This window comes from Pollicipes pollicipes, unplaced genomic scaffold (assembly GCF_011947565.3).
Source record: "Pollicipes pollicipes isolate AB1234 unplaced genomic scaffold, Ppol_2.1 Scaffold_3812;HRSCAF=4468_pilon_pilon_pilon, whole genome shotgun sequence".
In the NCBI taxonomy this organism is placed as follows: domain Eukaryota; kingdom Metazoa; phylum Arthropoda; class Thecostraca; order Pollicipedomorpha; family Pollicipedidae; genus Pollicipes; species Pollicipes pollicipes.
In genome coordinates this window covers 90,001-117,956 of record NW_023596380.1, presented here as the reverse complement: position 1 = coordinate 117,956, position 27,956 = coordinate 90,001, and the positions used below count along the sequence as shown (strand labels likewise).

Below are 27,956 nucleotides of genomic sequence, written 5' to 3'. Positions count from 1 at the left end.
TGCAGCAAAGGCGGGGAGTGGCGCATGCGTCCGAAACCGATGTGTTGCTGACGCGCTTTTCCAAACATGGCGCCCATACTTTACATGGAGCGACCATGGCATGACTGTAGCACATCAACACCAAATACTTCGAACAACTGCATTGATAACCAGCCCCCCCCCCTCCCCAAATGATTTCCTCCCACTGAAACTTACCATATGTTGCCTCTGGAAGCCTTGCAGCGGTGGCCTGTTTGCTCGGCGAATGGGTGGATGGTGGGGGCGGGGGAGAGGGGAGATGGCGCCGCTGTGGAGAGACTTGTGCCACCTGTGATCTCCTTTGGCGAGGCGGTGACCGCTCGCCGGCCGTGGGGGGGGGGGGAGGCGGGAGGGGGGGGGAGATGGCGCCACTGTGGAGAGACCTTTGCCGCCTGTGGTCTCCTCTGGCGAGGCGGTGACCGCCCGCCGGCCGTGGGGGGGAGGCGGGAGGGGGGGGGGAGATGGCGCCGCTGTGGAGAGACCTTTGCCGCCTGTGGTCTCCTCTGGCGAGGCGGTGACCGCCCGCCGGCCGTGGGGTTGGGGGGGGGGGGGAGATGGCGCCGCTGTGGAGAAACCTGCGCCGCCTGTGATCTCTGGCGAGGCGGTGACCGCCCGCCGGCTGGCTGGCACGCTGCCTGTGGGAGCACTGCAGACGCCGCTCCCAGACGCACGCGATGCTGGCGGCCGGCTCTGGGAATGGCTCTCCCGTCGCGTTGTCGGGCGTTGCCAGTGAGTTGTGTCCCATCAGCGGCGTCTTTCACCTTTTAGTGGCGTTTTTGGCGCGTTTGGTGGGTATCCCACAGACATGAACTACTTTGCGAACATACGTGAATTATTGCTTACGAGCGCGATTGGACTTTCGGCCGGAGTAACATTTGCGTCAGAGATTTAGCCGTACTGGAGATTTCAGCCCACGTGGCCTTTCGGTCTTTGCTCTTAATCAACGTTTAGCGACTCTAAGACGGCGCCCGGTTGAAGATCAAAGGGCGGAACGCTAAGTGATGCCTTCGGAGCGGAAGCAGCAGAGAAAAGGTCACGTGCTCACCACACCACTCAGCTGATCTGTAATGCAGTCTCGGCCACACACTGGCCCTGCCGACAGCGCTGGAAGTGCTGGAAGACAGGTCACGAACCTCCACCCGGTGGCCCCGAGCCGCACCCGGCGCGACAGTAAGTGGCCAATCAGCGCTGTCCCCTGGCCCGAGGGAGGCGTTCTGTCCAACCACGTGCTATGCGGTACGGCCCTGTGCTCGGACGTGCTGCCCCCTGGCTGGGCCGTGCCGCGGTTGACTGGGCTTGCCCGCGGCTGGTCCCGGGCAGGTCGGCGGCTGGTCCCGGGCAGGTCGGCGGCGGCCTCGGGGAGGTCGGCGGCTATCCCGGGCAGGTCGGCGGCTATCCCGGGCAGGTCGGTAGCGGCCCCGGGCAGGTCGGCGGCGGCCCCGGGCAGGTCTGCAGCTGGCCCCGGGCAGGTCGGCGGCTGGTCCCGGGCAGGTCGGCGGCTATCCCGGGCAGGTCGGCGGCGGCCCCGGGCAGGTCGGCGGCGGCCCCGGGCAGGTCTGCAGCTGGCCCCGGGCAGGTCTGCGGCGGCCCCGGGGCAGGTCCGCAGCTGAGGGCTGCTGATGTGCCCGCGGCTGTCGAGAGGAGCCCGCTCACACAGAGCACTCCGGAGCCAACGCGCGTTGTTTGTTCAGGGTCGAAGCATGACGCTAATGGGCTGGCCGCTTGACTAATTAGGGCCGGGCTCTGACTGACTGTGGCGCGCTCTGTTTACTCGCCGTGGCGGGCGCTGCGCTGTGAGTTGGGCCGACACACGCAGGCCTGTTGGCTTGAGTGATGGAGAGATGTTGTCAGCCGGCCGCTAGACAGGCCTGCTACAGGAGTTGGACGGACCATATGTCGGTGGTTGGCACGTTGACCCAGGTGCGTCGGTGGGCTGCCGTCTGATCGGGCCGAGGCTGGCGGCCGGGCTCTTGCTTCTGGGTTCGCAAGACGCATCGGTCACCGTTAGCGCCGACGCCGCCTCGCGGCGCGCTCGGCGGGTGGCGGCAGACGTTGGTGCAGTTAGATGCTATTAGACAGGATGGAACACAGCCATGTGTTGCCAGATGAAGTGAGACGTCGTCACGCATGGTTAGATTCGGCCAGATTTTCCAAAGCGCGCTTAAATAAAGCCAGAGAAACACACTTATCTACGGCCACAGCTGTGGTATGACACGTTCCACCCGTACGCTGTCAGCCACTGTCATGCAAGTTAGGAACGACTGGATATATACCGCACATTCAGTTAGACACGGTCAGATCTAGTCAGTCGCGACCAGACTGAGTGTGCGCTCGTGACTTGGTGCCGTTGGCCCGCCTCGTCTTCTCTCTCCGCCCGAGCCCCCGGCGCCCCGTGTGTGCCCGCCCTCGAGGTACGGCGGGCGCCGCTGGACGGCCGCCGGGCGTCGCTGGACGGCCGCCGAGCGCCGCTGGACGGCCGCCGAGCGCCACTGGACGGCCGCCGGGCGCCACTGGACGGCCGCCGGGCGCCGCTGGACGGCCGCCGGGCGCCGGCGCTGGCGCTGCACTGGCCCAGATTGCCGCCAATAAGTCCTCTCAGGGGACGGGGGCTGATCCGATCTGGCTCAGGCCGGCTTACGGAGGCGAAGGCCGCCCAATTAGATCGCTCCTGGAGATTGCCACAGAGCTGTGGTCGCCGTTCCACGCTGTGCCCGCTGCCTGTGTTCTGGTTTGAAGGCGCACGCAAGGTTTCCGTGGACCATCCATGTGAACCGACTTAAGACCCGTACGAGCTGAGTTGCATTTGGAGGCTATGAATACCGGCGGTTGAACAGTTACAAATGTAAGGTTACGTTGCTATTGCAATGAGGTTGTGCAATATTGCGGCAATATTTGTGTACCTTTATCGTGTTTAAAGACCATATCAAACACCGCACGATCTGCCCGTCCTGGCTCACGTCATAACCTTGTTTTTGATCACTGCTGGGTGTAGCCGGCATCTTCCCAGATAAACAGACCACTGCGGGTGTCTAATTCCGCTGGATGGTTGCCAGTTTTACTGACTGCTGCCGTAATGACTGCGTCATCTGATTTCATTAATCAACCCTAGCACAAACGTGGTCGGATACGTATGTGTCCGAACGTGATCCTGCCAGGAAAATTCAGTCTTGCGCCCCCGCGAACGCGTCATGAGAGTGCCGATGCAGCGGGCTGAACAAAGGCTTCATCCGATCCTATTTGCATGTCGAATGGGGTTGTCGAAATTGAGTTCATGTCCGCACTGCGGCGACAGCCACCTCGTCTAATGCGGTGTGGGATGTGCTGACGGCTAGTGCTGTCAAATATCCTAATGCTCGCTGTCTAGTGCCACGTGTGAGCTGCCTGCCACCAGCTGTCTGCCGTCCACCGTCCGCTGTCCGTTCGATACCGTGCGCTGTCTGGTCTCCGCTGGCTGTTGTGTAATGTCTGCTGGCTGTCGTCCGCGGTGTGTTGCATGGTGTCTGGCTGTGGTGGGCCTCCGCTGTCTGCTGTCTGCCGTGCGGTGTCTGGTCTCCGCTGGCTGTTGTGTAATGTCTGCTGGCTGTCGTCCGCGGTGTGTTGCATGGCGTCTGACTGTGGTGGGCCTCCGCTGTCTGCTGTCTGCCGTGCGGTGTCTGGTCTCCGCTGGCTGTTGTGTAATGTCTGCTGGCTGTCGTCCGCGGTGTGTTGCATGGTGTCTGACTGTGGTGGGCCTCCGCTGTCTGCTGTCTGCCGTGCGCTGTCTGGTCTCCGCTGGCTGTTGTGTAATGTATGCTGGCTGTGGTCCGCGGTGTGTTGCATGGTGTCTGGCTGCGGTAGGCCTCCGCTGTCTGCTGTCTGCCGTGTGGTGTCCTGTGCGCGACCCGTGGCACGCTGGCTGCTCTTCGCCGTCTGGTGTGGCGCATTTTCGCTTGCTGTTCATTACCTGCTGTGGCCTAAGTAGCTCACGGCGCCTGCTCTACGTCACGGACCGTCCTCCGTCTGCTGTGTCCCGGCTGCTGACTGCTGTGCACCGCGGGCCTTCCACTGTCTGCTGTACTCTGACTGCTGTCTGATGTCCCACCGCAGCCTGGCCGCTGTCTGCTGTGTCCCGGTTGCTGGCTGCTGTCCCGCCGCGGCCTGACCGCTGCTGTCTGCTGTGTTCCGACTGCTGGCTGATGTCCCACCGCAGCCTGACATCTGTCTGCTGTGTCCCGGTTGCTGGCTGCTGTCCCACCGCGGTCTAACCGCCGCTGTCTTCTGTGTCCCGACTGCTGGCTGATGTCCCGCCGCGGCCTGACCGCTGTCTGCTATGTCCCGGCTGCTGGCTGATGTCCCACCGCGGTCTGACCGCCGCTGTCTGCTGTGTCCCGGCTGCTGGCTGATGTCCCGCCGCGGCCTGACCGCTGACTGCCGTGTTCCGACTGCTGGCTGCTGTTCCGCCGCGGCCTGACCGCTGTCTGCTGTGTTCCGGCTGCTGGCTGCTGGCCCACCGCGGCCTGACCGCCGCTGTCTGCCGTGTCCCGACTGCTGGCTGCTGTCCCGCCGCGGCCTGACCGCTGTTGTCTGCTGTGTTCCGGATGCTGGCTGCTGTCCGCTGCGCGGCCATGAGCGGAACTAATCTGTCGTAACGGCGGCGGGCGCGCATACCAATCTGCCGGGCGGCCGCGGCCGCCACCGCTCCGCGTCGCTTAATTACCCAAAACGGGGCGCGGCTTCTACCGTGTTATTACCAGCTCGTCGTAGCGCGGGCGATTACTGGGTCAGTGCCCGGGGGAGGGGGAGAGGGGGGGGGGGGGGCGAGGGTGACATCCCGTCGTTCCAGACCGGCGGCCGGCGGGAGATGGCGATATGGCGCTGATGGGGCGGCGAGACGTTTGACTCGCTACGGGGGAAATGTGCCGACGCGTCGTACATTACGACAGCGAGCCATTCCGGACCGAGCCGGCCGCGGCCGGTACAAGATTTCATCAGGATAGGCGCCCGAGACACGTTTTTAATGGAGCCGGCCAGATCTTCCGCGCCGGTGCCCCGCCTGGATGCGTTTGCTAATGGATCCGTTGTCTTTCCCTCCGGGAGCGGGCTGAGTGGGCTCCGCCGGACGCCCGGCGGCGTCGTTTCAGCCGCGAACGGTCGTCGACGAATTACGGCCGCTGCTCTGTAGGGGAATTTAATTCCGTGCCGCTGCCTGCGCAGTGGCCCTCCGTCACTTGATCAAATGTGCCGGCCGGCGTGCTTCCCCGCCAGTTACGGCGCTTTGGTACCGCCGCGCCGGGTACAACGTTTTGGTACCGCCGCGCCGGTTACGACGGTTTGATACCGCCGCGCCGGTTGCGACGGTTTGATACCGCCGCCCAGTTACGACGGTTTGATACCGCCGCGCCGGTTACGACGGTTTTTGGTCGACGCAGCTGTTCCGAGTCGCTCGTTCACCGCTCAGCTTCAAAACAGATATCACTCCATCACGGTATTCCCGGCGATGGGCACTTTTGGAGCAGCCGGGCTGGCTCGGGCGCATGGAATGACAGGCATCGATGGGTGCACGGCGAGCGCCGCGAAACTGGCGCTGCATGCTGATGCATGCCAAACCGTGGTCACCTGGAAGCGTCGTTTTAGGGGAGATTGAGCTTCGCGTGCTACTGCGCGGGCCGTGGGTGGCTCAGTGTCGGGCTGACTCTTCGCCATCACCGAGACGACCCCGAAAGGTCGCCGCGCTCGAAGCCCGCGGGACGACCGGCCCACATGCCGGCGGCGAATTGACTGATCGACCTCTGGAATGGTGTGGCGGGTGTCGGCAGCGGACGTCACCACCTCAGGCAGACCGGGTCCGGGTCGGAAGATGGCGCCGCGCTCTGCATAAGGCCCGGGGAGGTGTGTCGCCGACCCGGCTTGAGACGGGACGCGGAGCGCCGATCGCCCATGCATTTGATATTCTCCGGGCTTCTGGAGAATCCCACCGACGCGCCGGCTGCGTCACGCCGCCGCGAGGCCCTTCTGCTGGTGCTGCCACGTCGCCGCGGGGCTCTGCCGCCTCCGCTCGTCGCCCACCGGCACCTCCGGCCGGCGCCGCCGTCCGGTCCGCACCTCTCCCCCCCTCCCGCCTGTAACGCCCGGCCGGGGCGTCGGGACCGGCGCTCGGCGCCCGCCGGCCGCTCGCCGTCCGGAGACGCGGTACAGCCGGCCGTAAATCACGCGTATTGAGCCGGCAGCGGCGGACGCCCCGGGAGGCGGCCGCCGCACGTCCGTGTCACCGCCGGCCGGCGGTCCACCGTCGCAGCGGGAGGCAGCCGCCGTCCGCGCGTGGCCCGCGCGCGGCTCCAGGCTGCGGTGCTGGCGCCGGCGGTCCGCTGTGCGGGGCTCGGAGGCGCCCGCGCTCGGGCTCAAGTCGACGGCGCCGGGGAACGCGCAGCAACTAGCGCATGGTGTCGCGAGTGCGGGCTCTCAGATCATTGCGGTTTGAGCGCACACAGATGCACTCTGAGCGAAACGCGAATAGCTGGCGCTGTTCCACACGGATTTCAGTTGTATGCTTACCTGTCATGGGCATCCGGCCCTCAGCATATGTTTCAAGCAGTCGCCTGACCAATGCTGTCTGGTCGTATATTTTTCAACTCAGGGTCCCTTCCAGCCTGATTCTGTTCCGTCAGTGGATTGCATCTGGTCGAGTTCGGTTTGTTTACCTTGTGTGTTATAAGGAGCGGGCCGCTGTCAACACCGGCCTGAATGGATTTCTCTGGCAGCACGTCGAAAGGGTGCTCGGTTTGTTGGAAATTCGTGCTGGCGGGTCCGCGTATTGGGTGGCGAGTGGACGGAAGCTAGAAGGAAGGCCGCACAGCGATATAGCAGAAGAAGCAAGGACTGCCGGTGCACTTCTGCCAGCTCTGACTGTCGACGCACACCCGCTTCATCACCAACAGTGAAGAGGGAGAGCGAGAAGGAGAGGCTGTCTGCAGAAGCCCCGGGGCTTGGCAAGCTCCCAGTGCCCCTGAGCGCTAAAATTGACATTGTCGACTTGGGGCGGTGGCTTAAGTTCTCTCAGACTTAAAAAAAAAAACACATTAAACTCGGCTTTCGGAAAATGGGTCGTCCTTGTGAAGCTCAAAGCCGCCGGGTGCCTCGCGGCAGTGCTGCAGCCGATTACTTTGCAAACCGTCGACGGTGGGCGTGCAGATTTAATCAGCGCGTCTACTGTCGTCCATCCCCCCTCCCCACAGCCCCCCCCCCCCCCAGCCATCCATCTCTCCCTCACTCCGCCGTCGCTCCCGGGCACTGCGGCCACGGTCACTGCCCCCTCCTCCCGGAAATGCGCCGCAGGCCATTTCTGCCGAGCGGCTTTTCTCGCAACCCAGCGCCGCACCGGTACGGCGTAAGCCGGTCTGGAGAGGCCGGGGCTCGCCGGGAGCGCGGCTGAGGTTAGCCGACGGTCGACTCTGACCGGTGACGGAAGTTCTCTCGAGCGGCCGCCGGGAGCGGCGCTGAGACTAGCCGACGGTGGCCTCTGACCGGTGACGGAAGTTCTCTCGAGCGGCCGCCGGGAGCGCGGCTGAGACTAGCCGACGGTGGCCTCTGACCGGTGACGGAAGTTCTCTCGAGCGGCCGCCGGGAGCGGCGCTCGAGGGCGGTGTCGGCCCGGCTTCTCGGATGACATCGACCGGAGGTGAGCCGCCGGCTCAGGGACTCAGCACGTGGGCTGAGGTGCCGCCGCCGCCGCCGCCCCGCTGCCGCTGCCGCTGCCGCTGCCGCTGCCGCTGCCGCTGCCGCTGCCGCTGCCGCTGCCGCTGCTGCTGCTGCTGCCGCCGCACGCTGCCGCTGCCGCTGCTGCTGCGTTCTGGACGCGTCGAGGCGTAGCGACGCTGTATGCAGCTTCGCTGCAGATCTTCGCACGATGCTCCAGGGTCCCGGGAATTTTGGGTGAAGCCGAACGAGTAATTGTTTCACGCTTTGAGCCAATCAATTGAATCAGAACGCCCTGGGTGTTCTGGGAAGGAGGTAAAAGATGCCTTAATCTACGTGGAAAAATAACCTTAGACAGCGCAGAAAATATCCGCCGTCTAGCTTTGACGGACACCCTTGCATTGCCCCCGTATAGAGGTACATACTAGCAGCTGTCTGTTCTTTCTTCATGTGACCATCGAGCAATCGTAGTGCATTCAATTGAAGGCTTTGCCCGATGCCCACTGACGCTTATTGCTGACTATTGCACGTGGTCTACACTCATTTGCCATGCGCCTCATCGAATGCAGAGGGTTGGAAGCAAATGTAACACATTGCGATCAGCTGGCGAGCCGTCTTGTGGGCTTGCAAGCTTACAACTTTTACCCAACCCCTGCTTTAGACGCGATGCAGACGCTTCCAAGCCCTTTTGGTCGAGGACTAGGTCTGGCCCTTGCCAGTCGCCGACATCATATCCTGTCGCATACGCGCCGAAAACTCTGCCGTCGCTGAGTATCGATCCCGCAGTTCGGCGTGGCCGATTGCTCCGGCGGGCCGTTCCCGGGGGTAATGCGGGCCAGTTATCGGCTCTATAGACGGGCCGCCGTCCGCAGATTGCGGCCGCGCGTCGGCGCGCCCGCCGGCCGAGGTAGTCTCCCCGCCGGCGCGAGCGTCGCTGACTCTCCGTCGGTGCCGATGGCTCCGATGATGGCGGATTCCGAGCGCATCGGACTCGCTCAGCCGGGATGAGTGGGGCGGCGACATGGTGGCCGCACGAGGATTTCGACACAGATCACGGCGGCTGGGCGTCGGTGGCGTTCCGGCGGCCGCCTGTCGGGCGAGTCGCAACGCCACCCGCGCCGCCGTGCCGGCAGCCGTGCGGAGGGGACGCGTACACGGCGGCGGGTGCTGACGCGCCGCCGGGCTAGTCGTCGTGGTCGCCGCGGCAGGTCGTCATCGGCAGAGCCGGCCGCCTCTGCGCTGGCAGCGCACGGCGTCGTCACGGCCACGGGGCCGGTTGGGTGGCGGCGTGGCCGCGTTCAGAGACGCGGCACGTGCGGGCTAGCGTCCCGGTGGCGCCGACTGCCGGCAGTCCTTGGCCGGGAGGACGCGCGGGGGCCGCCGGGACAACGACGCCGGCGCCGACGCCAGAGCTGCAGCACACTTAGCAAATTGGCTGCCGTTAGTTGGCGTTTTTTAGGCTGCTCCGCCGTGCCGGCGATTCAAAGTCAACAGCGCTGTTTTTGCGGCGCACGCTCATTTCGCCGGCTACCGGCAGATGCATCAGCGAAGGAGAGGCAGCAGGCGGGCGGAGCGGGTATCGAGGCCGATGTGGGCGGCCGTTGACGGCTGTGGAGCACGCGCCGAGTGGCGCACCGCCGCTGCCAGGCAGCGCCGTCGCCACCAGACTTCCGCGGCGGTTACCTCTGCCGCGCCGTAAATAATGCACCGCTGCACCTGACGTCAACACCGCTTTACGGCCCGGGCCGCGGACGGAAGCGCTACCGCGCCCGCAGGCACGGCTTTACTGAGCCTGGCCGCTCAACGGCGCTCCCACAGCGCCGGCAGGCGTCGCCCCCACAGCTCCCACAGGCGTCATTGATGCAGTCGCCCCCACAGCGCCCACAGGCGTCTGTGGTGCAGTCGCTCCCACAGCGCCCACGAGCGTCAGTGATGCAGTCGCTCCCACAGCGTCCACAGGCGTCAGTGATGCAGTCGCTCCCACAGCGCCCAAAGGCGTCAGTGATGTAGTCGACAGAGCGGCAGCGCTAGGCGATAACCGGCACCGAAAACCGCGGCATTTAAAGGATCTACGAAGGTACTCTTTTGAATGATACATGTAGAAAGTTGCGACATGCTCTGCCTGTTGTTGTCGCGTCTTAAGCCAGGCCAGGACTTCAGTCTTTCAGTTGTCAAAATTCTACAAAGTTTTGGCAGTGACATGGGCCCTATGGAAGTCAATTACCGTCTGGTGGTGCGTTTATCACGGAGCATTTCTGTACATAGCTTGATGGTCGAAAACATGGCCATGAGGTCGGCTATTTTCAGGTATTTGCAAGTTGTCATAGTTGAAATAACAGTGTTTTGAAAATCCTCTGTCATTTCAAGACAAATGAGATTAAACGGTTTGGTGCAAACATCTCGTTCACGACCCCAGCAGTTTGCTGCTTAGGTGGATGATCGTAAGACGGTGTTGGCCACTGGGAATCTTTTACCGCGTCTTGCAGCAAACTTATTACTGCCATTTGAGAGTCACGCACATTCTGTTACCGTTAACAGCTGCTGCCCGCCCGGACATGAACGTGCGGGTTAGTCTCCGTCTCTCCGTCTGGCGTGTCCGGCAAACCCGATCTTCACATGTCACCCGACACATCACACGTCACCCGAGACAGGTGACCGCCTGACTGCTCGGGCCACGTGTCTGTAAGCCGACTCGACCTTGGCTGGCATGCAGACGGCTTTGTTTTGGGAGCGGGGCATCTGTTGCCCTCCCGCCGAACCTATAGATCAATATTTACGAGGTTATTTTGCCTGGCCGCTCAGGAGTTCGTCCCTGTCTCATTTGACTAATGCGCGACCGCGTGCAGTAAGTGGCGGCGAGGAGCGGTGGCGATGTTAACTTCGCCCCATCGGCTAGCTTCGCAGCCTGGTCCCGACAGGCTCGGCTGGAAAGGGGGATGCAGTTCTAATGGGCCCGCCAGCGATCGCGCAACCACAGCCCATCGCCGGTCTACCCAGCGGCGGCGGCGTTGCGCTGCGCCGCTTATTTGCGCTCACTCGCCCGGCGATGGACGGCATCCTTTGGCACCACATCATATTCCGAATTCCTGCCGCGGGGGACCGTTCATCAGTTCTGACCGGAATGCGTGCGATCTAATGGCGGCGTGGCCGGCGTCGGCGGGGCGTGCTCCCTCCCCGGGGGACGGCCTGTCGCCGCTGGCAATATCAGCTGTTTGCGCTGCTCGCTCTGGGTCGGTGGTCTGGGGGGGGGGGGGGGCGTGTCGCAGGTCACCCCAGGACGGCGGAGCCGCTTCGTAATTCGGTCATTCTAGAAGAAAACAAGTGTTGGCGCTGGAGTACCGGGTATCGAGGGAGACACAGCCTCTGCCAGGGTAGGCTTAATTACTGCCAGGCCAGACGTAATCGTTACCAAGGGAGTTCTAGCAGCCAGAAGTGGTGTACGTACCTAATTGCATGAATGTTTTACGTGAACTTGGCTGCATAGCCATCGGTACAGGGTATGTTGGACATTATTGGACGGAACATGCCCATGAAACATTCGAAGAACATGTATGTACAGCTTTTCTACAAATACATGCATAACATAATCCTAATGCGCGGGCGAAAAAAGTTCGCTGTCACACGAGTTTTGTCATCCCTTTTTCTAGGCATGCCCAGATCAATATGATGTACCCAAAATTTACTGACGCATGCAGTCAGATCGCCATATTTCGGAAATCGCTTCGCTGAAATGGTTTGGCCCTACCACAGCCGCTTTTCTCGCTGTATTCTTCCTGTCTTCCTGTAACAGATAAGATTCGGACAAGCTCCAAATATACAGAACAAGTAAAATATCGTCACTTGTGTACTCTTGGCTTCCGCCGTGACGCTATCAAATAAAACACTGCCACAACGAAAGTGCGACCTCGTTCTGGCCTCGCACTGGGCCCGTGTTAAGGTTGGAACTTTGCACGTTTATTACAGCGCGGAGGACAAACTCTGGAGGAAAATAAACATATCAGATAATTCAGGAGCTGCGACAAGCAAATACTGCGACAAGCATATACTGCGACAAGCGAAGAGGTACTGCGACAAGCATATACTGTAACAAGAGCTGCGACAAGCGTATACTGCGACAAGCAAAGAGCAGTCAACAGCAGTGATGTGCCGACGTCCTTGTACAGGCGCCTGCTCTCGCGGCCAGCTGTCCGTATTCAGGCGCCTGCTCTCACGGCCAGCTCCACCGCGTGTGCGGCGCCAACTCGCAACAGAGCACACCGCGGGGCGCGCGCCTTCCGTCAGTGCGCCCAGAGCCTGGGCTCGGTGCCCGCACTGTGTTCCCTGACGGCGCATGATGCGCCACCGCCCCGAGGCACCGGTGGACATGGTCAAGGCGTGGTTACCCAAGGAGTACACCAGGGACGAGGGGTCGTGCAGGTTATCCAAGGAGCCCGCCAGGGACTAAGGGTCGTGCAAGCGCGTCCCGACCAGGGGCTCGACATTCGCACAAACCTATGTCAGCGACCGGCAGTTACGGTCCGGAGGCCGAAGCAGCCAGCCGGCCTTGCCGCGTGCGTCTGCCAGCTGTTACGGTCCGGGTGTCGAAGCAGCCAGCCGGCCCCGCCGCGTGCGTCTGCCGGCTGTCACGCTCGCCGTCGTACAGGACCGGCTGCTACATCTGCTTCGGGCGCGGCAGTATACTTCCCAACTTTGAATATGCCTGCTAAGAGGAGAGTTGCCGAACAGAACTTGGCGTGTAAACAACGCATAAAACGTGCGAATTCCATGTCATGACGTAAGTAACATTAACATAAACTTGCTTGCATTTGGGAGACTCAGCGAACAGTTGTTACAGTTGTAAGGGTCAAACATTTTTACGATGCCATACACTTTGATATGTACCCGTATCGAACTATAGCTGTAAAAAACTCGTGCACCGCGCAGATTTGGCCCTCTTTTGGGTTTCTTTAGAAATTGTCATCGAGAAAACTTCGTACGCTGTGTGCCGATTTAAAATAACAAGTGTTCTATCAAGAATGCCAGTCATCACTTTTCGTTCCCATCTCACATCCTGTGATGTGGAATGCTGATCCCGTGGTGAAGATATCGCAAGACATCGCATTTCTAAACAAACCAGAATGTGAAAAACTGATTCAGCTGGCAGCACCTGAATAATGCCAACTTTATGCCGTTAGTGGTAACTCAGGGTCTGTTTCAGCAAAGTTAGTTAACATTCAGATATTCACAGTCATGCTGTCAATGTTTCAGGCTATAGCCCAGGCTTACAGCAAAAATCCTTTAAGCGCCACTGCAGAATCAACGCTTTTGCTCCAAATACGAGCCCTGTCGACGTTACTCACAACACAGAACAACTTTTACGAAGATGTACGCTCTCGCAATCGATACAATTCTCAAAACTAAGGTGCTGCATTTCCTTCTAAGGATAGGTGTGAAAGCCGTGCATTGGCCAGTGTGTCTTCGTAATTCGAACTTCATTGATCATGGAGCTGACTGTGAGCCAGGGTGATATTTATAGCTCATTCGACCCTGCTCCGGCACGTTTAGCTTCAGAATCACGGAAACGCTAATTTAATAACACCATCAATTTTGAGGTGGAAGAGGTTTAACCCTATTTAAAGTTCCGCCACGGACGAATTATGTGCTATGTTCAGATCATGGCTTCTCCCTGAGACGCCTTGTCATGCTATGGTGCCACGCTTGTGATGGTGACAGACCGCCCTCATTTCTTACGGTTGTTTTCTTAAGGGCTGTGGACACAGACAGTTTCGGAACCCAGTGTTGTTTGGCACAACTAACGGGTATCTTTCATGCCCGACTGACGGGTAATTGTCATGTGGCGCTGACGGGTAGCTGTCATGTGGCGCTGACGGGTAGCTGTCATGTGGCGCTGACGGGTAACTGTCATGTGGCGCTGACGGGTAACTGTCATGTGGCGCTGACGGGTAACTGCCATCGTGTTCTTGTTGTTGGGACTTCGGATTGCGCTAAGAGCTTGGTCGTCGCCTGCTGGTTTGGTGGGCCATTATTGGCGGTCTGGTGTGGTTCTTCAACCAGTGCCACGGTCAGTCCAGTGAATAGCGAGTCGTTTTTCATGGATGCTTATCAGATGACTGAGGATGTCAACCCTGTAGCTGATAAGGGCCCGAATGTCAGGGCCTCAATTGTTGAACGGATACGGGGTGCGACCATTTTTACCCGCGATAGCAAGCATGTCATCCGGATTTGTTCGAAATCGATGTGAGTTTTGCACCTGTCATGGCCATGCTTTGCATATTTGGATGATTCCTCTCGTGCATGTATATATATATATATATATATATATATATATGCATATATATATATATATATATATATATATATATATATGCATTGTGTTTAGGGCTCCTGCGCGCCCATGCCATCTGTTATGTTTTCTCTGCGGGCATCGCGGTCACTATTTCAGCCCGCGTGATGCTCGGGTGCCTGCCGTGTCCCGCAGCATCCGCCTCCCGCTTCGGGGCGTGTCTCGCCAGACCACGCCCTGCGCGCGCTCCGTGCCGGCAGACGGGGCGTGGTTCCGCTCGTGACCCCTGTATCACGCGCCGGTTAATTTGAAACGCCCCCGGGCACCGCCGCTGGGGCGGGGGAGGGGGAGGGGAGAGGCGGCGGGGCGCGCCCTGCTCGCGTGACCAGGTCCCGTAGGACATTCCGGGCCTTATTTAATCTGCTGCGCATCCCGGGCGCACGCGAGCGGTCCGGCGGGCGGGCGTGCCTGGTACGGCGGCACGCCACCCGCGTCCGACCCCGCCCTGTCCCTCTGGGACGGCCGCCCGTCAGGCCGCGTCGCCGAGCGCGTCGCGACCGACACGGCGCGCGCTGGCCAGTGTCGGCTGACGGCTGTGAGCTGCTCGGCCGGCGGCGCGCTGGACGCCCCGGTCGGCCCCGGCCGCTGGTCTGCGCCGCTCGACGGCGGGGGTGGCAGCGCCGCTCGCAGGAGGCCAGGCGTGGTCTGGCGATGCCGCGCCGTCTGGCGGCACCAGAGGCGGCGGGAGGAGCCGGCCCGGAGCCGCTGCCGACAGCTGGCTCGTCGGCGGTTACGTCCGCGGTGGTGGCCGGACCGGGCACTACCCCACCGCCCTCACGGCCTCAGGCTGCGGCCTGACCCGGCGCTGGGGGCGTGGCAGCGGGCGAGGCAGGTGTCGGTTAGCCACACCCCCTCAACACGCTCCATCTGACCTATAGGTCACCGTCAAGCGTCCGGACCCGTGGCGATGGCCAGTCTGGGGAGAGAATCCCTCCCCACCACGGACGGCCTGTGTCCGTTCCGTCGGCCCGCTGTTGCCGTGCTTGCCTGCCGTGCGGGCCAGCGCTCGTCCGTGTTGGTCTGCACACGGCCGTGCGCGCCCAGCCTGCTGACACGTTAGCGACCTGATGCGGCCACGTCCGCGTCAGCCGCCCGCTCTGGGTCAGCTGTCGGCCTGTAATGACCGGCTTATTAACTTGCGATTCACTGGTGGCCGCCGGTCAGCTGAGGTGCGGTCCGCTAACGATGCTCTTCTGCTGACATTCGCCGCCGACATTCTGTATGGTGACATTCGCCGCTGACATTCTGTGTGCTGACATTCTGGGCTGCAGGCTGCGCCGCCATTTGGCCGCGATTGCGTATGTGATCGCTCGGATGTGCTGTGCTGTGACTGTTTTTGCTCGGTTGGCATTTGGCGCATGCTCGCTGTCACATCAGTAACCTCGGCAGGCTGAATATTTCATACCATCGCAAAGACCAGTGCTTTTTAACGTACCGTGAAAAGTGTGTGGCGAGTGGCGCAGCTTCGTTCCGTCACAGAACCACTGTGTTTTATAACACAATCACCTTTTTCGGTCCAACCCGACATTGATTGCAGTTGGGGTCGTTTGTTGAGGGATATTCCCCCCCCCCCCTCACCATTTGCAGCCATCGACTACCTATCCTACTAAACGCCGCATGAAGTACATTTGACGCTTATTTTCGGCATTTGAGAGGCCCATTGATGCATTTACGGATAATTCGATTCGCTCTAATCTATTTTGGACCTAGTGTGCAGATGGGGTAGTGGTTATGCGACGCGTTGGGGAAACCAGAGGTTCGTGGTTCGTTTTTCCGTGGTCTTTCTACCAGAGTGAGAGGCAAGCGACGCTTAATAGCCTTGGCAATGGGGTGTGGCGCCAAACACCAATGACGACAGAGTTCCGCACCGGTGCTGCCAAACCATCCGCACCAGTGCTGCCAAACCACACCTTGCGTTTCTGCAAAGGTAAGGCGCGTTTTTTGAGCAGCTTAACAAAATCTACGCTTATCCATCATCTTGCAATGGTATGCACATGGTTGTCCGGTGCTCGCTGCTTTTGCCAGTTGAAATGCTCTTTTCTGCCCCTGCGTACTTGACATTTTACGACATGCTCCGTTTCGAGGTGGATTTAACCCGGCACTTCAATGCTTAAACAAGCCATCAAGTCTGGCCATTTTTGCCAGTCGCGTGGGGCGGGCTGGTGATTTATTCAGGCCGATGTTACGCCCCATGCGTGGTCACGCCAGCCTGTGCCTCTCTGTTATGTATGGACAGAAGGAGCTCTACTCGGCCATCATCAGACGAGAGAATTAATGCGCAAATTATGCAGGAGGCGCCGATGAATAAGCCAGCCGGCGTGGGCGAGCTGCCGCCGGTGTGGAGGGGCTGCTCCTGCAGACGGAGCCATGCGCGTCGGATCGGGCCGATTGCCTGCCGACTCGGACCGATCGCGCTCGCGGACGACTCGAATGGACCGCGAGATCGGGAGTCGTCCCCGCCGCGCGGGGGGCGTCCGGCCTGGCGACAGAGCCACGTGCGCCGGATCGGGCCGATTGCCCGCCGACTCGGACCGATCGTGCCCGCGGACGACTCGGATGGACCGTGAGATCGAGAGTCGTCCCCTCTGCGGGGGGGGGGGGGGCGTCCGGCCGCCCGCCAGCCCGTCCCGGCAGGTGTTGCGATGGCGGGTCCGGCCAGTTGGGCTGCCCTCGGAGACGCCAGCTGGCAGCGCACCAGCGCGTCATCCGCTTAGCACAAATGTGATTGGTTGCACCTTAGCGTATGTTAATAGCAGTGTCATTTTCTCGCAAAGCTGTTCGTCTCCCAGGTTAACGTGGCGCTTTGTTCAGCATGCTCAGGTACTGACAAAGTAGGCTTCTTTACAGGTCGCATGGCTCGCCGTTTTTCATTAATTTTCGCACTTACTGCTGAAAGAGCGGCTATTTCGAGTGTGACGGAGATCCCCTGTTCTTTGAACGCGGGCTTGCCGCCTTGCGCTGAACCGCACTGGCCCTGTTGCAGGCGAAGCTGGAGACAAAGGCCCTGAAGGCCAAGCGTCCGGGCTTCACCGACGAAAGATACACGGAGACGTCGTACTGGTTCGAGAACGGTAAGTGCGGGCCCAAGTTATGCCGCTCCTCCGATGCTGAGTCGCGAGATGTCTGGGTGCGCTCCAGGAACGCTTCACACAAGTTTCTGACATTTGGAAATGGCACCGTGTGCAGATTTTGCCGTTCGGAAGGTGAAACTTCGTCGAAACGACTTCCGACATTTCTATGCCGCGGGCAACTTTAGATTTAGACTCCCAGAATGGCTATCTCAGACATGAATGCACGCGCGGTGCTCCGGCGCCTGGAGTCTCTGTGCGCTGTTGTATTTAGTCGGCAGCAGTGAGACCGTGTTGGCTTGACGGGCCAGCTGATTGCTTTTTACAATATTCTCACACTTGACGGCGGCCTGCCTTCATCTGTTCAGCCATGCATGTTCAATTTAGGCGGCAGCGAAATTGGCTCGGCCTGCACCTCTGCGACGGCGCGCGATGAGCTTCCGGTGCTTAAAAAATAGCACCGAGCGGATGACTAAAGAACCGATTATGTGCACGTGGAAATGGCCGCTAGTCGATATAAAGCTGAATAGTGTCAAAGCTCTAAATAGGCTTGGAAAATCGGTCTTCTGCACATACAGAACGGCACACCATCCTTTTTTGAGGTCTTTTTTCCACACAAGTTTGGTTTGTTTTAGGTCGTCCATATCGGGTCTTCTGATGCGCAAGTTATCACTTGGAATATCGGTTCAGTGTAAACGTGAAGGGCGGTTGCTTATTGTGGCTAGACTTACATGTTTTCGAGGCCATTTGTGGAGATTGGCGTCAGGAATATACCGTTAGTATGTTTGCTTTTTTTTGCCAAATGGTGAAGCTTCCAACGTTGCAATTGTAGCTCAAATGCCGTCTTTTCTTCGCATGCTAATACAACCATGTTTGTACCACATTACCATTCAGCATGACATACGTGTTGTATAATTCTATATTTTTGTTATCACCATTTCTGCCAATTCATGTATGACACGGACCTTCTCTTGTGTGAACCTGACCGTAGATGCTGCTCAATTACCACTATCGCCCGTTCATTTCTTAACACTGACATTTTCTTAGATGAACAAGGAAGGAAGTCAGCTTTACGATCCTCGAAATTATCCCCCTTTGTCATTTGGCTGCGAATAGATGCCAAGTCGTAAAGATTGCGCCTGTGTTATTGCCTGCGAACGCCACCGTGACCTCGGAGGGGAGGGGAGGGGGGTGGGCAACGGGAGGTGGCTCCCGATCTGGGCGGCAGGGTCTGCCACAGTGGGCCGAACGAGGCCGCGGGCCGGGGGGGGGGGGGGCATGTGACCTCCTCCCCTGCCTTACACAGAGGGCACGGACTGGAGAGGGGAATTGGCGCAATAATAGGGCGCTCTTGAACTGCTGCTGGCTAGGCCTTGGTTAGGTCGCCCGTGCTAAGGGCGTACGTGAGGTATGCAAAGCATCGCGCGTTCATTGCTTCATGTACTTACTGTTTGCCGCTTCGTAGTCAGACGGGATTGAGTGATGTCGTCTCAACCAGGTAAGCTGGTTGACATTGATTTGATACTTGGTTTGCAGTTGACATTTTTTGTATGACATCACGAGGCGTCTGAATGACTGCGATGGCAAGGAAGAAGGCTGCGGCAGTAATAATTATTCAGCTCTTGTTCTCATAGATGGTGTTATTATTTACACTTGTACCACTTGTGTAAACAATAGCAGCATTGCCGGGGACAATGGCCTGAATAATTGTCTATCTGTGCGAACACCTCGTCCCGGACATTCCGCAGGAGCAGAAAGCTGCAGCTCGGTGTCTGGCGATATTTCGGTTGTTTTGTTCCAAGCTGAAAGGATGTGTCGTGTGTTTCTCCTGGAATTGGTCTTAATATGACATGAAGTGTGTTAAGTCGCTATCTTGGGCGCTTGAAAGGCCTGGTGCACGGGCGACGTCCGAGCGCGGTGCTGCGGCGTTCCGAACCGTCACCTAATCGCTGGCGTGCCGTGGCTTCTGCAAAGGGTTTGATCTGCGTAAAAGCGCGGGTGCGTTTGATGTTTGTGCTCTGTGGCTCGGAGCGGCCCGCCAGAGCGTCCACAGGAGCCGGCTGGCCGGTGATTTCGCCGCTGCACCTCCTTGGCCAGGGCCTGAGACGAGCTCGCGCAGCGCCGTTACGCTGCCGGCGCGATGACGTCCGGCTTACAGACTCTGCGGTGGACGTCACAGAGGCTGCCGAGGTTTGGAAGGCCTCTGTGTGCCGGCTCGCAGCGGCTCGGGTGCGCAGGACGCAGGCTTGGTCTCTCTGTCCGTCTTTCATCTGGCAGTGAGCTACAGCCGGTTGCTCGTAGCGTGAACTCCGTGTCCGAACGTGACCAGGCGGCTATTCCCATCACCCTGGAGTCGACCTGGACGGACGCTGGCTGGAGGAGGAGGCGCAGGTGGGCATGTGCTGAAATCGCGGGAAGAATTCAAGAGCTGCCGTCATGCGCCCCGCTGGCGCCGTCCTTGCTGAACAAAGATCATGGAATTGCGCGTTTTGAACAACAGCACGTCCCGACGAACAACCCTGGTACGGCGCCAAGAACCACCTACCCGGTTGATCCTTGCGCTCGATTGCCATACGCCTCAACGGCGCGTGACGAGACGGCCGTAGCGTCTCCCGCTCCGCTGGCGGCGGCCGTGCCCTGACGGCAGCCGCCATCTGTATGCATGCTCGCCGCTTAATAGCCGTTCACGTCGTCTGCCGGTGCCGGTTTAGTGGCGCGCCTGGGGAAGGGGGGGGGGGGGGGGTGGCGAGTGCGACGTCTGATATCAGCAGGCTGGGCCTCGATGCTGTCCCCCCCCCCCCCCTACTCTTCCGGCACGCTCGTCTTGGTTTGCCCTGATGGCGGCGCAAGAAGGCGAGGTACGAGGATGTTAGAGAAGTTACGGTGGCCGGCAGTGACGTCGTGTTTCGCACATTTGACGCCATTGTTGGCGGATGTCTGACGTCAGTGCTGGCGGGTGTCTAATGCGGGCACGTGACGTCGATTGTCAGATGTATATGACATTTTGTGCTGCCTCTCGACCTCGTTCAGCTCCCGACATTGACATTTCAGATAAATTCATATTGTTGCAGTTCTGTAGAACTACATCTGTGCTGATCTCATGCAAATGCACGTGTGCCCGTTCCGGGTCGGTTGCCAGAGTACTTTCCTGAAAGCGACTGCTCGCGGCTAAATCGCCCCGATTTCTCCACAGCGAGGCTGATTGCATTCAGTTCGCAGCCCGGCCCGCTTCCCGTTTTCATATTCCTACCACCGAGCTGCAGGCGGCAGGGTGACCCCGCAGTCAGCTGGATGCAAGTCACCGCACGTGCCCGTCTCGCCCCGAGCACAGACTCCGCCCGCTGTCTGGTGTCGGGCGCGTCCGTACGTGCCGCACCCGTCCGCCGCGGCGCGCCGGAGCACGTGTTGCGTGCGGGGCGGCGCGGGCTGGCGCACGCAGGTCTGGCGCGCCGCCGGCGCCGGCCGCTGACGCTAATTAGGGCCGACCGCCGGCACGGGCTCCTGCTCGGCCGGTGGTGCGCTCGGCAAGACCGGATCGGTGGGAATCTCCGGCGAGGCGGAGGTCGCTGCTGACCGGTCATGTTACCGAGCGCTAATGGGCAGGGAGGGGCCCATTGGGGCGGGGGGCGCAGACTGTGCGGAGAGACGAGAAGTGGGGGCAGCAGGCGGCGCGGGCGGTGGCGCCGCGGGCTGGGGCTCGTGTAGGGACCTCCCGCAGCTCGCGGAGGGAACTCTCGCCGCACGGGGAGCAGTGACGGCGGAGATGCGTGTCTCAGAGAGGCATTGGGTGAACTACTTGGAGGTCCCAAATGTGAAATTCCTTTTCGTGCTAAAGAGGGTGTCCCTCCTTCGAGGCATAGTTGAAAAGCATACTCTGGTGAAAACTCAGGACCATTTAATGTGATAATAGCACTGGGTAGTGGCACTGCAGCACTACTAAAATATCATAAGGATATATTTAAGTCATCTTCGAGTCCAAACTACGCTGTCAACGCCTTGTAACAGCCTACGCTTCTTCCTTCCGTGAAAGCCCCAGAGTGTATATAGCTCGAGTACGCGACATCTGCAGTTGTCGCGACCGCGGTACATGATAGCTGCCGTCGTCATGACGACGGTAGAATCTCCTGAGGGCCGTTGTCAGTTGTAACGGGTAAGAGGGACCACTTTTGGAGCTGTTTTCAACCGCTTATTGCGGGCCTGTCGGCTTAAAAATGACACCTCTTCCGGAATAAGACACGTGTGTCATGACAGCATGACAGCAATAACGTGACAGTGCGTCCATCGACTCCAATTGTTCGCGTAACATAATAGCCCACCTTGAAATTTGTCATCAACTTTGATTAGGACGTTATATAACGGCGCGTTATGGACGTTATATAACTGCGCAGCCGAACCGCCCAAAAGGCCCAATTTCTTTTCCCGCCGTAACGGTCCTGTAATTTTGACGCCCCCTTTCTTTCCTGCGCTGCGATGTTGTGTCACTGCTTGGTTTCGCGGTCCGTTGCAATCACACTTGTCGCTGTTTTCGCTGCGATCCCTCTGTGTTTTCTTCGTTGTATTGTGCGCTCCTAGGTTTTGACAGCTTCTGACTTTCTCAGTACTCTTGTCGGATGCATTTTCCGCCGTGCCAGCACGGAAAGGCTTTCTGGTATCTCCACCTGAAAATTATGTCGGATCTTCCCCTCGCCATGCGTACATGGCGCGGACGGTGGGCATGAATTGCGTTTGCCAATGCGTTTTTTAATTCACCCTATTGCCTTGAAACCAGAGCGGCAAACAACAGCTTACGAACCGCTGGCTCATCGTGTCATTAAACGTGGCCGCGACTGCATCGGAGTCCCCGATGCAGCGCGCCCAGCTAGCGCCCGACCAGCCCGCCAGCGCCGGTAATGGCCTCACGTTCCTCCGAAATCGCCGGCCGGCGTGCGTCATCAGCGCGTGCCGGGCCAATGGATGGGATGGCGCCCACGGCGCGGGCGGCGCTGGCGGTCCTGAGGCCGTCGCTGCGGGCGCTCATGATAATTTGTTCTGCGACGCCGGCCGCCTGTTCAGAGGCGGGTCCGGTGGCGCTCTGCGCTGGCGGTCGGTTGGCGTGCTGAGCGATGCCAGGTACCGATGAGCTCGTGAGCGCGTCCACAGCTGTTTCACAAACGCTGAATTTGTTTCCGGACTGCTGCGGCTGGCGCTGCTGGGGCAGATGTGGTTCTTCTGCATCGAGTTGGGGTTTGAGTATCGCTGGCGCAAGTACGACAGCGATCCTTACACTCCTCTCAAGTGCTCGAACACCGTGGGTCGTTCCTCAGACACCTCACTGCAAGTGAATCGGTCGCCTTTCCCGACATGGAGCCGAGGGTCGCGCGGCGGCCCCGTGCGACGGAGCCTCGTGAGTGGGAGCTGATTGGCCCGGCTGGTGGACGCCGAGGGTCGCGCGGCAGCCCCGTGCGACGGAGCCTCGTGAGTGGGAGCTGATCGGGCGGCTCGGTCACAGCGCCGTCGGAAGCTGGCGTCGGGGTGAGAAGCCGGCGCCACGCGCGAGTTCACGGGGTTCGCCGTTCGCCTGGTGAGCCAGCCGGCGCGGCGGCGAAAGGACGCGACTCGCCGCAGATGGTGCTTGAACTAAGCCCGTGAATCATGGGGACGCAGGCCGGTGGGGACTCACGAGCGGTGTGCCTTCATCCGCAAGGTGGTGAGACTGGTGTCATTTGGTGCGAAACGTGGTTGTAAACGCTGCGCGTACATGGTTGGCTGGTTGAGTTTGCAGGACAGAAAGCAGTTGCCTTGGGGGTTTTCTCGCTTCAAGGCAGACTTTCGTCCAACAGCAGTCTGAATCAACATAATTCGTTGACGAAATTCTTCTGAAGTGATGACATACTCGGAAGATATTTGACCGATTGCAAAACACCATCGTAACGTGCTTCGCGCTGGAGTGCTCTGCCTTCCGGCAGAGTACTGAAACGCCCGCCATGTTTTAAGTTTGCTCAAATCACCAAAGTGGTTTACATTTACCCGTTTGGAAGGATTCGTGGCCATCCATGTGGTGGCAGTGAAGTATGAACGAACGGGAGTGCCTACCACCGCCTTCGAACCAAGCCAGTGTGCTCCATTTGTGGTTTGCGGTGATATCCTCGAACTCCAGTTACGGCCCATTTGGGACTGCAGAAAGTATTTGTACGGTGGCTGCAATGAATAAATCGCCACTTATCCAGGTGGCGTATAGTCGTCTCATGTTTTAGCGAATAACCCAGTCAAACGACCTGTGTGTGGTGTCAGCCTAAAGAGACACAGGTGGGCTGAAGTCAGACTAAAGAGACACAGGTGGGCTGAAGTCAGACTAAAGAGACACAGGTGGGCTGAAGTCAGACTAAAGAGACACAGGTGGGCTGAAGTCAGACTAAAGAGACACAGGTGGGCTGAAGTCAGACTAAAGACACAGGTGGGCTGAAGTCATACTAAAGAGACACAGGTGGGCTGAAGTCAGACTAAAGAGACACAGGTGGGCTGAAGTCAGACTAAAGAGACACAGGTGGGCTGAAGTCAGACTAAAGAGACACAGGTGGGCTGAAGTCAGGCAGCGCGTGAGCTCGGCATGTGTCGGCCATCTCACGCTGGGTGCGATATTCATATCTCGTGCCACGCAACCTATGGATGGCAAGAGGTGTAGTTTCCTATCCATCTGGTGGCGCCAGTTCTCCCCTCAACTTGGGATCAAGCCCCCCCCCCCTCCCCCAACTTTGAGAAGAAAGTGAGCCTTATACGGGGTGAAATGCGTTTGTTGACGTGTTTTCAGTGTCTCCGCCGTGTTAACACCCCCTCAGTTAGAGACTTGCGAAGCGTCTCGAGAGACTTGCGAGAGAGAGGGACTTGCGAAGCGTTGCGAAGTCTGAGCGAAGCGTACGCCGGACCTGGCTGACGCCTGCTGGGTCACCCCCGATCAAAGTCTGCCTTATGCCGGTCTGACGACAACTACGGTCGACCTCTGCTACTGGGTCTGTAACAAATGTGTTCGTGAAATGTGTCGCGGTACTCGATAAGCGACTTGAAAGATGGAATCTGTTTCATACCGCCAGTAATAAAATAATGTAAAAGTTTGTAGCAAAATATAAAAAACGTAATGCAAAGAAATTGCTCTCGATGCCACTACTTCAGATGGTGCCGGTTAATGAAAACTCACGAGCAATCTTTCTCTTTTTTCCCTTCTCTCTCTGATCACTTTTCAGACGGTAGGATAGGATATGAGTAAAAAAGGAAGCGCTTGTGTGGTGTGTGAGTTGGGTGCAGGTGAGAGAAGAAGAAGAGGGTGAGGACGATCGCGGGAGAGTCGAGCGGATAATCTAACCAAAGGTGGAATGTGGATGCAGGTTTTTCTCGGGCCCCTTTTGTCTCGCAGAGGTGCATCGCAAATACAGGTAACTAAATATCCTGCCGAAGAGGCAGGCTTACATGAAAAAGTAGGTTTACATGAAAGGTAAGCCTGAGGTGCAGCCTTTCCATTAGACATCGCTAATGGAATCTCAGGCTTCACTCGTAATCCCCTGCTCAGCTCAAGTTTTGTTCTGTGAAGCTGGAAATGGAGAAGAGATTTTGTTCTAGAAGCAGTAGAAGTCGGTGCAGACCAGGTCGGTTGAGCCGTCTGTAGTCACAAACTGTCGTCACAGAATGCTCCGCTGATCGAACTTGATGCATACAAGTCTTTGCTCTAGTTTTTTGTAATTAATTTGTGCCGCATGTTATTAAACAAGAGCTCATATTGTAGGAACAGGTCCTTCAATCAGCCGCATAAATGCCCTGCAAAGCGCGGGCTCGCCTACAGGTGCACACGTTACGGATGTGCCCCGCATCGCGGGCTGGGACTGGTCAGATCAGGGGGAGAGTATGAGGCTTTCAAAGGTGTCCTTTTTACAGCGCCTGGCTTGAATATTCACAGGGTCTGTTTCGTGTGGATCTCGCAGCCGTGCCAGGACGTCGCCCCGCCCAGCTGCTTTCTACAGCTGTACCCTGCATTTTCACGCGAGACCAAGGCGAGCGCGGCGTCCGCTTGTGAACGGCTGGCGTGCTGTGAAAGTTTTCCGGGACATCCTGGCTGAAAACTTCGCCCGGTTCTCAGTGGCAGCTCCGCCAAGGTGTCCCCACGCCGGGCCGAACTCGGCGACGCTGAACTGTCCAGCGCCAATCTGCGGCAGCCGTGGGCGGGTGACGAGCGGCGGCGACGCGTCCCTCCGGCCCGCGACTGCGCCGCGTGACGCAGCGCTCTGACCACAGACGCCGGTCCGTTCGCCTGTGTAGGAGCCGGCTGGCGTGGCTGTTACCCGGGCCATCGGCTGCCGGCCTGAGCCACAGACCCGGCTCGTTCGCCTGTGTAGGAGCCGGCTGGCGTGGCTGTTACCCGGGCCATCGGCTGCCGGCCCGGGCCACAGACCCGGCTCGTTCGCCTGTTTGGGAGCCGGCTGGCGTGGCTGTTACCCGGCCATCGGCTGCCGGCCCGGGCCACAGACCCGGCTCGTTCGCCTGTTTGGGAGCCGGCTGGCGTGGCTGTTACCCGAGCCACAGACCCCGGTCCGTTCGCCTGTGGAGGAGCCGGCTGGCGTGCCTGTTACCCGGACCGTCGGCTGCCGGCCCGGGCGACTGTTTGTTGATGCAGGCCCGGCAGTCAGCCCGCCTCTCTCGGCCTCGTTTGATCGCGCTGAACATTGCGCTGCAGTCGGCCGGCGCCGCGCTGATGCGAGTGATGCGCCTGCCAAACAGGCTGGCCAACCTACAGTCCGTTGCGTGTGGTATTTTGACGTTATTGTGTGAGAGTGGTGGTGTATTATGAGTTTGACGTTATTATGGGGTGGCATACTGCTATAAAAGCAGTTCGCCACCCGCCCCATGTTTATAACAACTTAGAGCAGAAGTGACACGGTGCTAATTTGTGGATTAATGACGTAACCCACACGTTTTGCGTGTTGCGGATTGTACTAATTCGTCGCTGGAAGTTGCCTTTAAGTGACGGCCAATCTTCTGAAGCCGGAGCCAAGGACGGCGTTTTCCCGGGACCTTTGAGAGCCCTATCCTGGGCCCTCTTGAAGAACCTCCATGGCGAGTGCAAGCGAGGACCTTGGTCAGTTTCTTTCCGGACCTTGCCACCGAACCGCCGTGGCTGACAGCACTTAACAAAAGACAGACCTTCGCGCTCTGCTGAGGACGTCCCCCGCCCCCGGCCGGCGTGGGCCACGCCGACGGGTGCCACTCCCTCCCGGTTAGCCTGGTGCGGGGTTTGTTGCAGCTCTCGAGCCAACGAAACACGCCGCGGCCAGCCCAGGTGTAGCCAAGTGGAACCTGTCGGGTCGAAGAAGAAGTTGCGCCCATAGGTGGACTTGCGTGCATGCTTAGGCGCCGTTCTGGGGGCTTTTGCGCCCATTGTGTGTCCCGCATCCCACATGAAGCCCCAAACCACACTAAAACCTCAGGCAATGCAAAAGCAGACCCTCTTTCAAGCATGCCCGTACCTCTACTGGCTGTATGAGGCTGCTGGCCCGGTTGCTGAGCTGGCGCGGCGCTGGCGGCGAGACTGGCGCGGCGTCTCTGTCCGCGGACTGGCGCGGCGCGTGCGGCGAGACTGGCGCAGGTACTCCCTCCTGTGGCGGAGGGGTGCCGTCCGTGCCATTATGTTCCTTTGGTCCTGTTCGTTGCACATTGTTAGTCCAAAACCATGCGAAGATAGTTGAGAACGGTCAGCCGTGCCGAAGGCCATTTTTCGTGCTGCGTAACGAGCGTGTGTTTTAATCGTCGTTGAGTGCGGGGTTTTCATGCGAACATGAACTGATCGGCGTCTTTTTTCGTCAGAGATAGCCCACAAAGCCTTAAGACTAGCCCGTTTTCATAAATCCGTCTCGAGGCAGCCTTATGGACGGGGCTGGTTGTGGGTCCAGTTCGGGATGGGCGTCCGCAACCTTTGCAGGTTTCCGCTCGACCCCTCCTAACTTTTAAGGCGAAACGTGTCCAATCCTGGGAGCGAATTCACTTTCGGAGCCGTCTCAACTCCGTAGCCGCCGCAGCAGTCGGCTGGCTCGACGACACTCCTGTGGTGGGAGCGAGCGCACCGTGACCGCTGCCGCTGCCCCCAGGTCTGCGGAAGGTGTACCCGTACTACTTCACCTTCACCACGTTCACGAAGGGCCGCTGGGTGGGCGAGAAGATCCTGGACGTGTTCGCCCGCGAGTTCCGCGCCCACCCCGCCGAGGAATACGTGAGTATCTGGCATTGACGGGCTTCGGCTGCCTCTAGCCCAGTGGCGGCCCTCAGCCGTGCTCAGCGGGCCGTGTTGCCTCCAAGTTCTGGCTGAATAGGGTCATTTTGGCGGTGTGCTGAAGCTCTTTGGGGACGCGGGCTTGATGCTGCTCGCCGCCTTGATGTCAGCGCAGGTGTAAAACCTTTGAGGCTCGGGGACTTCCCGGAATCCTTTGGGGCCCCTCAACCATTTTGGAGTGGTGTCTTTTGGCGGAGTTGTTTGGTGTAGGTTGGGAGATCTTTTGCTCACTTCTCTCACGGGATCTCGCCTTTTGCGGCAGAAAGGATGGACGACGCCACAGGGCGGGTCGTGATTGCCTCTGCACTGGTCCATTGTTCCGAATGGGTGGATGGATCCCTGGAGGATCAAGCACTTGTGCATCTGCCGGCGCTTTTTAAAGACGAGCGTGTAATAAAATCCTGTTTTGGCAACCTTGCCATATTACCGCAACAAGAGAATGGCCAAGGACAAGACAACGAGGGAAACTCGAGCGATTGCCTGATTAAGAGCAGACATTGCCTGCGTTTCATCGAGTTTTCCGATGCCTGTCACTCGAACAGATATTATTAACTGGAAGGCTCGTTAA

The 27,956-nt window shown here is 59.2% G+C and overlaps 1 protein-coding gene across 1 annotated transcript in view; it reads left to right on the top strand.

Annotated features, from left to right (window-relative positions):
• Positions 1–27,956, top strand: part of LOC119093010 (RNA pseudouridylate synthase domain-containing protein 2-like) — a gene marked incomplete at its 5' end in the record, with an annotated part of 88,295 nt that overhangs the window by 13,832 nt on the left and 46,507 nt on the right. Inside the window, 2 exon segments of the mRNA XM_037215903.1 lie at positions 17,016–17,103; positions 27,207–27,328. Coding sequence (XP_037071798.1) covers positions 17,016–17,103; positions 27,207–27,328 — 210 coding nt within the window.